This window comes from Polyodon spathula, chromosome 28 (assembly GCF_017654505.1).
Source record: "Polyodon spathula isolate WHYD16114869_AA chromosome 28, ASM1765450v1, whole genome shotgun sequence".
NCBI lineage: Eukaryota > Metazoa > Chordata > Actinopteri > Acipenseriformes > Polyodontidae > Polyodon > Polyodon spathula.
The window spans coordinates 1,874,970-1,893,674 of NC_054561.1; the positions used below are offsets into that span (position 1 = coordinate 1,874,970).

The following is an 18,705-nucleotide window of genomic DNA, read 5'->3' on the forward strand; positions in this document are numbered from 1 at the left end:
AGTGCACTCAGAATCTTAATACAGTAATTTCAAATGAGAACAAGCCACAGTGCAGTTAAGACAAAGCTAAGGTGCAGCTATAAGTTTATAAGTTTTGTAACCGAAACTACATTTACTTAAAAATACACCCTTAAAATTACAGAGGAGTATACAGAGCCATATCGTTTGTTTTAAAAAATGGGCTAACAACATAGTAGTCTAGTATTTGTTTGTATTGTACATATTTAAAGTCACTGCTTCAATTAGTATAATTTAACGTTAAAATGGGCAACATTCAGGTTTTGTAAAATTGAATTCTAATTTTTTTTTTTAAACGGCCTGTGCCGGAAATCAAAGTTCTAATACAGATTGCCTACAAAACATTCAGACTTAGATAAGACGAGTTGTTTATCTACACACACACACACTATATATATATATATATATATATATATATATATATATATATATATATATAGGTTTGAAAGGAGGTATAACTGCAGTGTACATTACATTTTTATTTCTATTTAAACCTTAAGTGTAAATCCAAATACTTCTTTTTCATTCATTCATACATCTACTGTACATACACACGTTGTATCCCTGAAAATGCTTTATAAACAGTCTTACACAAGGAAAAAAAAAAAAGCAATGCTACTTTTGAAAAAAGAAAAGACAAAAAAACGCATGAAAAGCCTCATTTGTTTATGAAGCGGTGCTCCCCGCGCGCTATGTGCGATGAGAACTCGTACCTGTCCTGGCTCCGGTATCCACACACGTTGCACTCGAAAGGGTCCCTAAAGCCATGGCAGCCCATGTGGATGGTGAACATGACGTAGTCGAGGAACAGGACATGGCAGTGCTCGCAGCGGAAAGCAGGGACAGCCTCCCCCTCCCCGCTGATCACCCTGAACATGTCGTGGGGCGACAGGGGGGGCCTGCCGGCCTCGTAGGGTCGGAGGGGCAGGTCTTTGAGGTGGTGGGGGGGGTGCGGGTGGGGTGGGGGGGGGCCACCCTGGGGCTGGACCAGGCAACGTTGCGACGCCGGCCCCACAGGAGCAGGTGATCCAGGTTGAAGACGCCGTGCCCTTGCCCTCGCTCCTCCTGGGGGTGGCTGTCTGCTTCGGGGGATTCGTGCCCGCTAGTGCTGGGAGACGGGCCCCTGTTGGAAGGCTGACGTTTGACCCGCGGGTGCTGGTGGCTCCCCCCCTCGGGCTCGTGGCCGTTCATGTCGGAGCGGGTGAGGGACAGCGGGAAGGCACTGCTGATTACAGGGACCATCTCGGGAGGAGGAGCGCCGGCCGGAGGGGTCTGGATCAAGGGTCGCATGTTCTCGGCACCCATGTAGCCCCTGGCCTGCTCCATCATGCCCCGCTGGATCAGCTCGCTCTCCTTGCTGTACATCAGGCTGTTGTTGTAGCTGATGTCCAGGCAGAGACGTTTGTCACCTGTGTGCCGGGGTGGGAATAAAATGAAAATGAATGGTTCAGTTGGAGTTCTGTAATGGTGCGATCTGAGCCCAGGAGGGTTAAATCCGGCTCAGGTACTGTACATAGATACAAAGTGTTCAATTTTCTTTTGAAAAAAGAAAACCGGAATAAAACTGCAAGAGGCTTTACCGTAACAGGAATTACTAAAACATGTAATGGTGAGTCAGCCAAAGGTGGGCGGTGCACAATAAGCAGCCTTTTACCACAAATACTACAGAGAACGACCTGCTCACGTTTTTTTTTTCTTTCTTGCAAGGAATGTGCGTCAAAATATTATACAATAACCAGAGGATGGTTTCAGTGTTTTTTTTTTTTTGTTAAATGCTGTGCACATGCAGCTTTGCAGATGCGGTACTGATGTGTTGCTGATGTTATGCAAGGTATGAACTCATGCTTCTCCAGTTTATTCGATACTTGGTGGATAACTAGGGACCCCAGTTTGGGTAAAAGGTCTGCTCTGGCAACAATAGCAGTGTGATTACCACAGTCTTTGTGGTGGGGTCTCAGTCCCAGTTCTCCCTTAGCTGAATAAAAGCTGGCTTTCCAAGCATCCCCATTTTACTGATTCATCCCTCAAAGCTACTTTCTTCATGCATGTTTTTTTTTTTTAAGGAAAGGAGACACGCACACACAAAAAAGTTACCAATTCAGAAATAATTTAATGCTGGAACTTGGAAGTAGTCTTAAAGTTTTTCTGTATTTTACTTTAGAACTGTAATTGGCATTTTTACCACAGAGGAAAAAAAAACTTCTCATGACCGTTTGGAATAAAAAAAAATATATCTCTTTACGCATTAAGAATTTGGCAGGCTGTGTCCGCTCTCTTCTTCAGACTGGTTTAAAGCCTGTTAAACTGAAACATTTTTTAGCACCGTTTAATCAGAAAGGAATGACACACCTCAGTAAAGAAGATCCCCTATACAGTTTACCACTGCATTGAAGCAAAGGCCTCCTAACGTGGCTTTGAAAAAGCACTGCAGCACAGTCCTTCAAACCACAGAGCTGCACATTGAATTGCGTAGGTATAAGATTTGTAGCTATTTAATGGGGAGAGATGACAATCCCTTCTTGAACGGATTGTATTGTTTGGTTAACCGAAGTCTATATATTAAGCATGAAAGACGCTTTGTACAAAAATAACAGTGCGTGTCGAATTAATAAGGAACGAAAATAAACAGTAAGAGACGGGGGACGAATTCATGCTGGGTTCGTGCTTGACTTGCTCGAAGGTACGGTATCGTTTATCGAACCCCCCCACCACCCCTACTTTTTTTCATTTGTTCAAACCCCCATGAAATGGTTGCTAGATTTTTTTTCACAAGCCACATAGCTGGGACTTTGCATGTGTTTCGGCTCTATTATTAGCTGCCTGCTTGAAAGTGGTCATCATTTTGGAGTGTGAAGAGAGCTGTTGCATGCTTTGCTCCCCAAGCTCACTTGCTGGGGGGAAGCGCAGCGAGCAGCACAAACCTCAGGGGAAACCACTTGAAAGGGGCTTTAACTAACGCCTGCCTCCTTCTGATTACAGTCTACTTGCAAGGGCGGGGAAGGGGGGGGGGGGGATCAGCTCAACTTCAGCTATGTGACATGTTAAAAAACAGCAGAGCAACAGTTTCCACTCCACCAAGTCCTTTAATTATAGGTGCGTTTCCTGAAGTCTTTGATTGAATTCATTAGAAAAATAGATGTTTCCGATTGCTACGTGTCCAAAGACAAAGATTGTTTGCAGGGCTACTAAGTTGTGTAAGGCTGTAGTCACCTTCCAGCATTTGCAGAGGTTTATCAGAACCTCATCTAGAACTTGAATTAATATGGAAAGGCAGTGATTAGTTGCGGTGGTCCCTCTTAACGGACCAGTACTGGAAAAACCAGCATCTGCACCGGGCAAGGGGACTGAGATAGAGTGGAGAATGTTTTCGGAAAGCTTGTTCAGGCGGATTATGGTTGATTAAAGAGCTGTTTTGTGCACCTTTTCCACTGGATTTCTGTTGCTGTTAAAAGGCAGCCTCATTCTCACTTCTCAAGCTGAAAAGCATCACTCACTGGCAGGGGACATGCTAACAAAAAGGCCAAAACGATACAGATTTGTATTTATTTTTTTAAATCTGTGTTGCTGAAAGTATTTACGGTTCCCACACTTAGAAAGTTTTGCTCGTTGTGTTTAATCACTAATCAAATGGCAGCTATCTACTCCACTTTCAAACAGGAATTGTGGGTACAAAAGGGGGGTGGAGCGGGGGTTTACAGTAAATTAATTCTTTATCTTTTTCAGGTCCTATCTATGATGTGTTTTAACACCCACAGAGCAAACAAGACACTACTTTCTCACTTTAGCTGAAAGGAATGGTCTTAAGACCACAAGCATGATAATTTTCCATTCGCATTTACAAAGATTATGACTTCTCACCTCCTTCTGCCCGGCCAACTGCACTTGGGCTCTGAACTGCACCTTTGGAAATTGTAACAATGTAATTTAATGTCAGATTAAGGGCCAGTAAAATCTTAAATCTGCACTTTTGTTTTCAAATATCCCGTGATATGAATTCTGTATGATTCTACTATATATTGCTGTTTGTGCTTAGATCACTGCTTATTGACAGTATAGGTAATATTTGAAGAATTGGTTTCAAAATCCATTTGCATACACGTAATGAGATCTGTGCATCTCGCTGCAGTTACCCTAGTTTTTTTCTACATTAATCAGTTTTTATATCAAGGAATGCATTTAAATAATAATCTTACTATTTAATTTTTTTTTTTTTCGTTTCCCACAAAAGCATCATGCATTGTGCAGCGCTGGCTGAAAAACCCTCCTGCTTTGCATATCATATGCTATAACTCACGGTTTTGACACATTCACAGAAACTGATCTGCAGAGAAACCTTTTTCTCTCTGTTCACACCTTTGGTGAAAAGACCCTGTAACTTTACACCTGATAGAATCTTCTTGTTGCGACTGAACTTGCAATGGCAAACTCCATTAAGAATCAACTCAAGTACAGAAATAATTCAGTACTGAGCAATACTTGGGGCAATGTCTTTGTAACTTATGCAACGGCTGGACTATTTTTTCACACTGAAAGTAAATAGAAGTTTTCGTATTTAACGATGCTACAGTTTTGCAAATGTTTTTTTGGTATTAGTCCTGCTGTAAAAGCAGCCTCTTCTATATGCTCTTATTTTACTAAAACTTTTCATATGAAAAGATCATTAGGCTGTAACTTCTAATGAGAAGACATTGTGGGAGACAGCAAGAGAGGCACCGTACACAAAACACTTTCTCTTAAAATGAAGAATTATTATTATTATTATTATTATTATTATTATTATTATTTATTATTATTTCTTCTTCTGGTCCAGTGGTTGTAACAAGGAGGTCCCCGGTTCAAATCCCATGTTGGGCAGATGGATGGATCCATTTGTATACAGGTTTGCAGGGTTTGAGTTTCTCTGGTTTGGGAACACTCTGGTTAATGGCAAGCTAGAATGCCACAAGCAGCCAAAATGTGCGCATCATGCATGAAACCTCGCAAAACATGCAGCTGCTGGAAGGAATAGATTGGATGGGACTCCTGGATATCCTCTTTCGTTCACGATTTCCTATTCAAATTTTCTGAAATTTTAAACCAGTTTCTGGTGAATGCTACGGAGTTTGAGAGTTGCCCTGCCATAACTTTGAAAAAGATACACAGATAGGAAACTTAACCTGGTGCGATCGTGCACGCAGCGACTGAAGGGGATATAACCTACTTTCACTAATATTTATTTCTGAGGGAGGGGATGCAAACAGAACTACAGTATTTTATTTTTATCGCAGTGATAAACACATCATGCTTGACGTTGCTCAATTTGTTGCATAAGCTTTGTTTAAACTGTTCTGTAAAATAAATTGAATTTTATATGCAAAACACAGCCTGCTGGTGGCAAATAATCACATTTTAGCACTCACTCCTTCCCACCTGTAACATCCCACTCGCTTTGCCAAATCACCATATAAAGGTGTTGTTTAACCCCTTGCAGCCCTCCCTCCACAAATCAAACAACCTGTTGTCTTCTGTGCAATTTCACAAGAAACAAAGTGCTAATCATTTAACTGAATCCAATTTTAGAACAATGATTTATTTCTCAAATAGCAATGTACCGTTTAAAAAAAATACACCTTTTGTTTTTAAATAACAATATAAAAGCACCTACTGTGACATTAATAAGAGATACAATCAGTTGCTACAATCTGCTTTATTGAAACTGACTACTCAGTAGGCAACCATAAACAGATTTGCAAAACTAAAAAGGCAGACATTATAAAATAAAGCACACACACACACACAAACCAAACAAGCAAAATGTAACGCTTTATTCTCATTTGAAACAAGCCTGCATCTATTTTTTTATTTGTTTAGCAAAACCACAAGGTTAATTTATTTAACACCGTCATGCTTGTTTCCTAAACAAAAGCTTTCATATACGGTTTGTTACGGTACAGTAAACGTGAAAGAAACGAAAGGATCTACCTGAAATTTCAATTAGACATTCTCTTTGCTGTGTTCATTTTTTTTTTTTTTTTTTTTTTTTTTTACATTACAGAGATACCACAAACAATGAACAAAGTCTGAACAGTGTTAAGCAACTAAGAGGCTTTGATCAGCCGACACAGTCGATGCAAGAGAATGGAAAGATAATTTTACAGCAGTGCGTTTTCAAAACAGCAGCGCATCCAAGACGTAGGCTGTACAAGTTGTTGGTGCAATAAATAAAAAAAAACAAAAACAAAAAAAAAAACCCACAAACATTTCGGAACCACACACACACACACACACACACACACACACACACACACACACACAATCCGCCACAAAATTGAAAATCTTACCAATGAATTTTTGAGGCATGGAACTCTTTCTTTTGGCTACGCTGCTTGCCAATCTGTCCAGCACTAGAGTGCGTTCTGTTCCCATCTGTGTTTTGGCGGCTCTCACTTCTTCAGGCTCTGTTTTTTCATAAAACAACGTAGAGATGTGTTTATTATTACATGCACGATTAACAAGAAGAAGAAGCAGCAGAAGAAGAAGAAGAAGCAGCAGCAGAAGAAGAAGAAGCAAAAAGATTACCGCTAGTGTTCTTTCTTTGTTTCCACGCCAAAAAAAAATAAAAAAAACCTGGTGTCTCTAGCTGAGAGGAAGTTGGCTGAGGAGGCCTGACGTAATTATAATTTTTGCCAACGGGTGACAGGCACAGGTTGTGGCCAGTGGAAGTTCAAAGAGATATAGAGAGATACATCCTGTGGTCTCCAAGAGCCGCGATAGAAGGACATGACCCGCACTATATATCTTTTGCATCGGAAGTAGAAATGCTAGCCTCTGGACGCGTTTGCACAGAAAGATAGTTTAAGGTTGGCTCAACTATTTTGTGCAACGGGGTGGCGTTTTTTCTTTTTGCAAAGAAACTCCTTTCAATAGCGGCAGCAGAAACTTTATGCTGGATTCCCATTGTTTCATTATTTTCTTTTATCATGACACACTGTTCATCACTCATTCTGTCATTTTTTTTTTTTAACATGCTGTTTCTTTTCCTAAAGTTAGATTATTATAATCAGTTGATATAAATCTTCTAATCCTGTACAAATCCTGCTGAAATTTCTCAGTTTTCCCAAATATTTTGTTTAGCCTAAATATTATTACTAAGTGACAAAAACATGATATGATAGTGGATTCTTATATTTTTTATACTGTACAGTACCGGCACAAATTATGACAACTACACATGATTCACAGCAAGACTAGGGAAGGGGACTGTATTGCTCATGTCTCCTCACTTAGACCCCTTACTTATTAAATACCCGGGTATCTCTGAATCATTTGAAATAACATTTTCTAGACTTGCTGGTTTGTTAACCAGCACGACACTTGTTACTGCTATCGTTTATTCTGGCCAACGCGTCTTTTTTCTTGTGTCTTTTGTTTGTTGAAATCTTGTATTTTTTCACTCAGTTAAAATACAAGCGCAGCAGTGCTGTTTGCCAATACCATCCGTTGTTTTGTGGCGCTTCTTCCTGGGTCCGTGACGTCACCGCAACCACTCTGTCCCCTAAAGCCTACTGATGAATCTAGAGGTGTTATGCCCATCTGCTATAAGATGTGTCCCTAGCGTCCCCTACAGAACCTTTACAAGCTGATTATCCGTCCCTCTCTACATAAAGCAGACTGAAACACTGGTATGTGCAACCGAACCTTAATAGGGAAAAGCCTGCTTACTTGTGTAGTTTACTGGAGCGCTCTACTTAAGGTCCAGTCATTTTATTAAGCTGGTTGCTCCCATGCAGGGTAGCGACAGTTTGTGGTTGTCGCTCATTTCAGTTTGCAGCAGACTGGAATGAGTTTCAACAAAAGTTCAAATCAGAACAGTTCTTATCGGAGGTTTCTTTTAGCCGTAGGGCCGACTCATTGCTGACTGGCAACTGCGCCCGCCGAGGTGCTGTTGAGGTTTATGTTTTATGTTTTACAGTTGATTATGTGCTGTTTTTTTCTTTTATTCCTTATTTATTGTGTTTTATGTTGTTGCCAGGTCCTCATTGGAAATGAGAATTTCTTCTCAATTGACTCATTTGGATAAATAAAGGTTTTGATTCACTGAAAGGACTGCAAGGATTATTCAACTCACTTGCTAGAAGCAGATTCAGTCAACAAACAATAAAAAAATGAACATGTATTTAAAAAACAAAACCAAAAGAAAACCGCATGAAAATACTGAAGTGTTTGATATATATGTATATATATATATATATATATATATATATATATATATATATATATATATATATATATATATATATATACATACACACACACACACACACACATATATATTTAAAACTTGTTTTGACTTCAAAAGAACTTTGTGGCTCTGCTCATTTTCATCTTCTGCTGCTTTGGTTTAGATAAGGAGCCTCTGTTTTACTGATTTATAAGACAATCTAAACTAGTCGATGCATATTTTATTTACGTGACAAAGGACAAAAAGTAAAACTGTTGAATTATCACTGCGCAGTTAACAGGCGTTTGCATTAGAATGAACGGCCCAAAAAAAGAGGCAGGTTGTTAGCGTGTGCGCTGTGCACACCACAAGCCTTCTGCCCTGTTTTCCATTGCCGGACTTCACACTGCACCCCTGCGTATCATAAAGCTATTTCTAAACAAGTCGCAGAACTACTGTTAACTTACAAACAGAGATTGCATAGCTTCCTGCTAGGCATGTAAATGGATAATTAACAGCAGTATTCAGCATGTTGGCTATTACTAAATGCTCTGTCGTCATGGAAACGTGGGTTTCAAAGACTGAAGCTCAGTATTGTGAGATGTAAAGTGTAGTGTGGGATGACTGACTGTTTGGCCCAGGATCTCGCCTTCTAGACCGATAGGAGCCGCCCTCGTTTGAGGTGCGACCTCGGTCAGGGGTCACCAAGGCTGGGTGATGGAGGGCAGTGACCCCCAGATTGGAGATAGAGTTGCAAAGGAGGTGGAGAACAAGTATTGGAAGGTGAGCCTGGACTACACAGGTTGAGGAACCAACAGGATGAGCCCCTAGAACTACAGAAAGCCTGATATTGTATATATTATATATATATATATATATATATATATATATATATATATATATATATTATATATATATAACGTTATTTTTTGCAACCAAAAAAGGGTCACTGCATGAAGAGTCTCCATAACCCCATTTTTTAAAGCTCTCTCTCTCTCTCTCTTTTTCTCTCTCTCTTGCTCTCTCTCTCGCGCTCTCTCTCTCGCTTTTTTTTTAAACTTCATATTTAAAAAAAAATACAAAATAATGGACACACAAAAAAAAGTCAAAAACCACAAGTGCAGAGTAGAAAGCAAGAAGACAGAGGCATTGCTTCCTGTGTCTGCTCTAATGCGGTTGAAAAGTGATGGAGAGTAGAACAAAGAGAGGAGGCTCATTGTGCAACCTGAAGGCATTATCTGATGATGCAAGATCCGAATCAGAGGGCTGGAGGCTTCAGGTAGTCCTGTGTTGCATAAACTGAGCCCAGAGTCTGGCAGGTTTGAACACCGTTTCCTTTAGAACCAATTACAAGTGTTTACCGCTAGATAATAAAGGAACACATTTGACATCATTTCCTTTTTGAATCTCATCACCCCGGTGTCACTCTGCTCACGATGACTACACACAGCTCGTTCTGTTGGTCACAAACTACAGACCAATGCATCTCCAAATTCCATTTAAATAGCTTCTTAACTTGTGTGACGTTCTGTCGCTCTGAAATTTCAAATGCTCAGCCTGTTCAACATTGTGTACCCGTCTGCCTACACACTTTTGTACTACTGTGTTACTGTGACTTTTCAGCTGTACTTGCTGCCATATCACTTTACTATTGAGATGGCATTTGCACCTGCTTGCATTTTAAACACTAACTCAAGTTTGCTATTTTAACCCATTCCACATTTCTGGTTTCCCCAATGTGTTGGGAGCTATAGACTGCACACGTGTGCCTCTAACCCCTCCAGCCCATTCTGAACATCTGTATACGAACAGGAAACACACCTATTCTATTAATGTGCAGGAGGTTTGTAATTGTGCACAATTTAGCACTGCACCCCTGACTAACTTAAATAAAAAAGGACTTATAGGCTACCAATGATAATACCAATTAGTGGTGCAAACTGTGTGCTGGAGCTTTGAAATTCATGTTAACGAGAACTGACTGCCCGCCTGTAAGTCTCATAATTTGTCAATGCGGCACTGTGATCTATTTTGTGTTAACTGTAGAGGCTGCCAAGTTATGCATTTACCAACGTTTACCCTGGTATGCCATGTTTTTTAAATACACTTTACCATACCTTACTATACTTTACAATGCTTCCCTGTGTTTGCCATGCTTTCACTGTGCTGTATGACACTTTGCTCATTGTCTATCTGGTAATAAATGTACACATTTCAGCAATCAAATAATTAGCAAGTCTGTTGGGAGGATAAAAACATATTGAAAGTTTTTTAGATCGGTTTAAAAATGTAAAAAACTTCATTAAAATGACAGTTATAATGCACAAGATCTTTTTCAGAGAATTACAGAACTGTAGTATCATTTTCAGAATCTTTTGATCGCACATACATACACGCAAGCTTTCTAAATCAGCAAGATTCTTCAAGTATTTCACACCAGCTTTTGGTGCAGTTAAATAGGTCAATGCACGAAATGACCTACAATGTTATCTGCCTTTGAAATGTGGCTGATTCCATTTCAATGAAAGGAAACACCACGTTCTGGGTTCTCTGCAAAGCAAAATTCACAAGCAAAATACTGAAATCAACTGTTAACAATCCAGAAACAATCACTGTGGGTTTTTTTTTTATTTTTTTTATTAGTGAGTGGTAGAATGACACCTTGTGTCTGTACTGCTGTCTGCAATATCCACAACTTTTTTTTTTTCCTGACACTGAATTATTATTATAATTTTTTTTATTTAGTCATTGCCAATGGTTTTTACCCCCGTTTTCTCCCCAGTTTGGAATGCCCAGGTATTATTATTTGTATCCCATTTCACCGCTGCAACCCCCCCGTCGACACAGATCTGATTGCTCCACTGCAGATCAGCAGACTCCCTAACGGCCACAGGGGGCGCTGGTGCGCAGTGAACCGCGGATTTCCCTGCCGACCTAAACCCTCCCTACCCGGGCGGCGCTTGGCCAATTGTACTCCGACTCCTAGAAACCCCCGATCACCCCCAGCAATGGCATAGTTCAATCAATCAATCTTATATGTTCTCCTGATATACACAGTAGTGTGAAAATCTATCAGAACACCTCCAGATTAGTCATTTCTATCCTTTGCATACCTCCCTGCATGCAAACCTCTGGGTGTGAGAACTGCAATTTTTGGTCAGTAATCAGTGCTACAGAAACAATGTGTAAAAATGAAATAACATTTTGTGCTTTAATTAGGCATCTTAAACAACTTCTAAAAAGTCTCCTGCATTTTACCATGTGCGGCTGTGTGTTCCTTTTCTCTTACTGTTATAAATCAATTGCACGTGCGGCCTGTTAAAGTCAATCAAAAATCAATTAAATTAGCAATCACTCATTGGGGGTGTTAACATAAATTTGCACCCTCCTGTAAAACCAGCAAGAAGCAAGATGCAGGCAGAAACTGTTAAATCGTGGGTTATAGGGTTATATCTTAAACATTTTTATGATAACGTTTAAAACACAGGCCGTGCAGATTATAAACCAAACAGACTGCTGTGGTAGAGTTTATCACAAAGGAAACAGGACTGATACGAAATGGTATCTTTTTCTTTTGGTGGGAGTGTTGATAATTTCAATGTAACAGCCCTTTATCACGGGCAGTTCAACTAAAACTTCACATGATTTAGACCAAGGAAGTGTCTTAAAAAGTGCTTCTGGGAAGGTCCTTATTTATGGCAATGGAAAAACAGTTAAGGGGTCTCCACCTACACTTAAACAAGGTTCACTAAAAGGTGAACAAGCTCGGTTAGCAAAACTCATGCGATAGATTCATTATTAAAGCTCATCTTGGCAACATCACTACATTACACATACTTTCACACAGTCTTTGGACTTGCCTTTCGAGGTACCCATGAGCAGGGGGGCAGGATAGCTGCCCTCCCCCGTTAGACGAAGCCAGACAGCATGAGGCTGGGGAGGAGGAGGCTAACTCTGGCGCACAGCAAGGACGTAACGGAGTGAGGATAGATCACTGGAATGAGATACTAGCTATTCTATTGACAGTTTGATCTGACATTAAAATGTGTTTAGATGATTTGATCTGAGGTTAAAGTGAGTTCCCTCCCTGAACCTATGCTTTGCTTCGTTTGTGAGCGATTACACTGTCCATTGATCTGGCTGTATGGGACTGGGCAGTCGAATTAGCACACAACCTTAAAACCGGCCAATGAGAAGAAAAAGACAAGTTTCTAGAGCTGATCGCTGGTACAGCAGAACCCTAATTTACTCCATGCGACTAGTTTGTATACAAAAAGCCACAGGAAGTCCAGTACCATTATAAGCTAGTTATTAGCAAACAGAAAAAAAACCTGGGCTCCTGGGATGAAAGGGTTAATGGTGGCTGTTACCTCCGTCCCCGAGTCCTTTGCTTTGTATGTACACATGGCAACGCTCTTTGTGTTCTTCCAGTGAGCTGCGCTGCTTGTAGCTCCGTCCACAGTGGTTACATTTGTACGGTTTTTCCACTAAAAAACAAACACATAAATAAATCAAATGTACAATCAATCAAAGTGTTCTGCAAAAACAATTAAAGAAAAAGGGTTACTTCAAAGTTTACTCATGTGAACTAGCGATTCCTCAGTCAGATTGAAGTTGATTCACAGTAAGTAACACCATTTCTCTGCGTTGCACTGGAAAATACCTGCACATGCCTGAGTAATTGAGCAGGTGATAATATAACCCCAACTGATTCATAATGCAGTTTCTTTTTTACTGACTCATGATAAAATAATCTGTTGTTCTTTTTTTCCGCAAATGAATGGTTAAATCGATTTCTCGTCTAGCTTCTTACTGCACAACTGAAACCCTATCTATGCAACTACTGGAGATGCATGCAGTCACTATTACATAAAGCAACCATAGAAGGGCCAGGTAGTGAGGCTGATATACTCAACTTCTTATCAAACCGATATGCATCTTTCAAGCAGTCATGCAGACTTACATGTGTGGATCACCTCTGATATCAAATTTCAGTTGTACCACATAAATCCAGACCACTCATCTCATTTTTATTGCATTATTCACGGCATCTTTTGTGAGTAATGAGATTCCAGAATGCAATAGCGCTATAATCGCTGTAGACCAATAAAAAAGTTTTTTTTTTTTTTTTTTTTTTTTTTTTTTTAAAAATAAAGAAATAATGATAATAATACAAAACTTGAAAGACCTACTTTATAATATTTTTTTTGGTTATGGTATTCTTTAATTTTTAATTCAATTTCCGATACAGTGGGCAAATTACCCATGCCTAACATTTATGGAGGGGGCACTTTGCATGTTATTTTCAGACAGTGGAATTTTCTCATAAATTACTTCCTTTGAAATAAAAAATACCTGTTGACATTTCTTGCAGGTATCAGTTTCACGAACAAGCCAAGACTGTTCTACCCAAGTTCCTTTGTTGGATATTGAACTACATCTAATTTACTAAAAGCAGACACTTTAAAAATCTTTGAACAAAGTTCAAACTGCTGTAAACAGGGCGTCGCTATCTTCTAGTTTCACCTTGTCTTAAGTTTACTGCAGCAAGGGAAAATAAGGTGATTCATTTTGAAACTGCAGTGGCAATGAGTTTTGGAAGTTCTGGTTGCCAAGCAATAGAAATCGCAGTGCGCTTCGTCAGAGCGTCGCTAGTTAATATGCAAGCAAACCAACAGGAACTTCTGTTTGCAGCCGCAAAAAAAATCTATTTTTTGTTATTGTTTTTTTTTTTTTTAAACTGACATCCACTACCGAGGGATACGCATCAAATTAGCTATTGAGGTAGGGAAACTTTTGAGAAGAGACGGACCTGCAAATTCAAAACAAAAGAGATATTTTTCAGGGCGGGTTATGTAAGAAGCGAGAGGAAGATTCCGAAAAGATATTCATGCGGAATGATCTGCCAGTAAAGGACAGATAAAGGTTTCTACTCTCTAGCGATCTGTCGGTCTCTGGAGGACAAAGGCCAGCCCTGTCTGAGCTCACTTGGCCATTAGGGTCTTTTGTAGCGTGATGAGGAGAAACAGTCCTTGACGGTTTTGCCTCCCTAACCTGCGGGAGCTCCACACCACGTGGCTGTGTCTTTTACCAGTGGAGACCCTCGGGGACCCCTCCACTCCCCTGATTGTGTGACTCCCCCTGCACACCACGCAGCCGTGTCTTTACCAGGGGAGACCCTCGGGGACCCCTGCGCTCCCCTGACTGTGTGACTCCCCCTGCACACCACGCGGCCATGTCTTTACCAGGGGAGACCCTCGGGGACCCCTGCGCTCCCCTGACTGTGTGACTCCCGCTGCACACCACACGGCCGTGTCTTTACCAGGGGAGACCCTCGGGGACCTCCAGGACAACAGATTCTGGGTGGGTGCTCTCTTGAATGCGGTTACCTGAATGGGTGCGGAGGTGGCCGCTCAGGGCGTCCCGTCTGCGGCAGGCATAGCTGCACATGTGGCACTTAAAGGGTTTCTCCCCAGAGTGCAGCTTGATGTGACGCAGCAGATTGCCCTTCTGCGTGAACGAAGCTCCACACTGGGTGCAGTGGAAAGGGCGCTCTCCTTAAAGTATTAGCAAGAAGGAGGAGAAGAAGAAGAAGAAAATCAATCTTGGGTTGCCGTTTTAATTCTTAAACTAAAACAACAAACACTTGACTGCAAAACTGCTTTTACTGTTTGTCTCGATTTACTGAATATGAATGACGTCTGTTTTAATCCTCTAAAAAATTCTAAATGATCTAAATTACTGAACTTTATAATAATCCTGCTAGTTTCTCCCACAGGGACGATATATTGGCACAGTCATTAACATTACTGCATACAATACAAAAGCAAAAGAAAAATGAAATGATGACTGCAAGTAATGAATTGTCCTTGCGGTCATTTCAAATGCATAAAAAAAAAAAAAAGATAACTCAAAAGAGCCCTATAGTGAAACATATCTAATTTACAAGCCACAAAAGGCTAAAGAGACTTTTAGTGGCCAGGTTTACACCTTTAAAAATAGTCAGTTATGGAGAAACCAGCGTTTACCAGTATGGCTGCGTTTGTGCACAAGTAAGACGTTGAGGCTCACGCAGGCAAGCCCGCAGATGTCACAGTTGAGTTTCCCGCTCGACGCCCTGGACCCTGCGTAGGGACTGGCTTGGTTCTGCGCGCCATCATAGTCGTTATACTCTGTATAGTGCATCATCTCGGCTGCCTCTCTGCCTTCCTCCTCCTCCATCCTGGAGTAGTCGTCGTCTCGCTCGTTTTTCACTTGAACTTCAACTAAAAAAGAAAAAAAAAAAAAAAAACAGCAACTGGGCCAGTGAACGGGTCTGCAACAGGCACACATCCACGCTTTTATGTCAACCACTGACCACCGCAGTCAGCCCACTCTGTTGTGAGGGACGAGGCGCTGGTGTGAGGCTGTGAGATAAGGAACCGTCTCACTTTGAGCTGTCAACACATGCACTGCCACGCGCCCTGTGGCTTGCAGCTTGATGGAAGCTTTAAATTGTCTGCATGCTCTAACTAATCTAATAAAAGAAAAACGGAAGGATCTTTAAGTCAAGCCCATTGCCTCCCATCTCATAAGCAGACTTAAATATACTAAATTCAATGACCATATTTCAAAATGTAACCTGTACTGAGCGTTGGAACCACCAACACCTGAAACAACAAGGAAGCTGACACCGACGCTGTATCTAACTAGAGGGGCTGATATTCTTTAGTGCCTTCAAAGGATTCCTCTTGCCAGGGCCTCTGCAGTTTCAAAGCCATCACAAAGGATGCACCTGACAGTGCACTCAGCTGTAGGTGCTATCCCACCAAAGCTTCGCTGGCTCTTGAGAGTAGGCGTTTAACGAACTCTAGTGGAAAACACAACGCCACTTCGGCTGACAGATCACAAAAACACCTTTTCACTTTGACTTAACTTCATTCTCCCATAGCGATATGACCCTCCCCCCCCCCCCCCCCACCTTATTCCCAGAGTAAAAGGACACACTGAGGGACAACTGATGGACTCCTCAAGGTGATGATGTCATTGTACAGTACAGTAAAGCCCCATACTGCACCTACAAACCTGGTCACTCCTTCTACCAATGCATCAGAATGGAACTTTAGAATGGAATTCTACCCCACAGCATTCTAGAGCTTTGAAGCCAGAGATTCAATTTAAAAAAAATACAGCATCTTTATAGGGCAGCATGCAATCAGACAGTTCAACTGCTCATGGCATTGCTTTCATTATCACCCTGTTAAAGGTCAAACATAACAGTTCTGTGCACTATAAACTCACAGCTTTTGCAATCGGACAAGCACAGAAAATCAATAGGCATGACAAGTTAATAAAGGATTATTAAGGTCCTTTCAAACACTACTGGAACTTTTCAATTCTATAAACCCTGTACAACTGCAACATGCAACCCATAAGCATTAAAACAAGCAAAAACGGTCATGCCTTATTCAATTCTTTCCTACTGGGTGGATTTAGGCTGTTAGATTTCCATTTACGTAATGAATTTTCTGTTTTCTTTACAAGGTTTGGCTACTCTTCTACATGCTATTTTTACAATACAACATTTTACTGTATCAGAACACCCCACAAAGCATGGCTTTCTTTATAGGACATTCCAGAGTGCAATCAATCATACCAACACAATTCAGCTCGGGTTTCATATTAAACCTTTATTTAACCAGATAAGTTACTTGAGAACAGATTCTAATTTTCACTAACGACCTGGCCAACAGGCTCACACCATAGCAGCAAAAACACACAACACAACACAATTCATACAAACAAACGCACAACAAAAATCAAAACATTTAAAAGAAGAAAAATCAAGCATCAGCAGGCACAGATATCAGTCAGCAAGCATTTAAACCTGCGACTAAAGGCATCCACGGTAAGACAACTGTTTAACTTTTGTCTAGGTTGAAATCCATTCCAATCATTAGCTAACTGAAATGAGATGCGACCAAAGACTGTAGAAACCTTAGGCAGGTTTAATAAATTCACCCGATCTTAAATAATGCATAGGGGTTATACCAAGCAGAGCTCTGTAAATTAATACAAATGGGTCAGATGCCTCATATGTAAAGAGGGTCACTTAATCAAAGAATAAAGATGGCAGTGGTGAGCATGATAGAGCGCCCATCACAAATCTTATCGCTGAATGGTATAAGCGATCAAGTCTCCTAAGAGCGATACTGGAGGCGATTTTATAATTGACATAATCAAGAGTGAGGAGAACCGACATCTGATTTAGGATGTACTTCGTAAAACCAGATTTGTTGCGATATAAAAAAAAACAAGGCTAGACTTAACTTTAGCTTGTAGATTGTCAATATGTGTGTTAAAGGTTAATGCACCACCCAGACCTATACCAAGATATTTATAAGTTGTGACTTGCTCCAGATCAATCTTATGACGAGTTAGAATTTTATAGTCACCATTACAAACACCACTGAATTTTTTGTTTCCTATTCAAACATCATAAATTTAGTTTTGCTAGAGTTCAACAAAAGACGGAAATCAGAAAAGGCCTGCTGGACACTATCGAAACTACGCTATCGAAGAGCCTACTGAATCTAAAAGTGTGTCATTGCACAAACATGGATAAAACAGCTACCTGAGCCACATAATTTATATGAATGAAAAAGAGTAGGACCCAAAATAGAGCCCTGTGGGTCTCCTTTTGTGACTGTAAGAGATTGAGAGACAAATCTGTCTGATTTTACACACTGAACATAAGAACATAAGAAAGTTTACAAAGGAGAGGAGGCCATTCGGCCCATCTTGCTCGTTTGGTTGTTAGTAGCTTATTGATCCCAGAACCTCATCAAGCAGCTTCTTGAAGGATCCCAGGGTGTCAGCTTCAACAACATTACTGGGGAGTTGATTCCAAACCCTCACGATTCTCTGTGTAAAAAAGTGCCTCCTATTTTCTGTTCTGAATGCCCCTTTGTCTAATCCCCATTTGTGACCCCTGGTCCTTGTTTCTTTTTTCAGGTCGAAAAAGTCCCTTGGGTCGACATTGTCAATACCTTTTTGAATTTTGAATGCTTGAATCAGGTCGCCACGTAGTCTTTGTTCAAGACTGAATAGATTCAATTCATGAACCAAATCAAAAGAAAAAAAGAAAAGAATTACAGTTCTTTGTATCTTCCCAGGCTAAAACCGCCACAAAACCCACAGACTGCCAGCCAAGGGTCCACAGCTATGCTTGTTAGCAAGTATAGCACTTGAACCAGATTAGAAAAATAATTCTGAAACCATGCAAGAGAGTCCTTATTGAAACCCATACCACTCAACCTTTTCAAAAGAATGGCATGATCAACAGTGTCACATGTCTTTGACAGGTCTATCAAGATAGCAGCACTAGTTTGCTTTTTATAAACGGCTGTTATGATATCATTTGAAACTTTCAAAGCAGCTGTGATGCACTCCTGCCCGGAACGAGAACCAGAAAGCATATCCGATATGATATTGTTACTGACTAAACA

At 40.6% G+C, this 18,705-nt stretch overlaps 1 protein-coding gene across 1 annotated transcript in view; it reads right to left on the bottom strand.

Annotated features, from left to right (window-relative positions):
* Positions 1 to 596: 596 nt before the first annotated feature.
* The window catches only part of LOC121301929 (zinc finger protein Aiolos-like), a 33,302-nt gene continuing 15,193 nt past the window's right edge, over positions 597 to 18,705 (bottom strand). Inside the window, exons 4-9 of the mRNA XM_041231651.1 lie at positions 15,247 to 15,483; positions 14,608 to 14,775; positions 12,589 to 12,705; positions 6,339 to 6,455; positions 1,008 to 1,427; positions 597 to 957 (exon numbers count right to left, since the gene is read on the bottom strand). Coding sequence (XP_041087585.1) covers positions 677 to 957; positions 1,008 to 1,427; positions 6,339 to 6,455; positions 12,589 to 12,705; positions 14,608 to 14,775; positions 15,247 to 15,483 — 1,340 coding nt within the window. The 3' untranslated portion in view covers positions 597 to 676. The remainder of the gene's footprint in view (positions 958 to 1,007; positions 1,428 to 6,338; positions 6,456 to 12,588; positions 12,706 to 14,607; positions 14,776 to 15,246; positions 15,484 to 18,705) is intronic.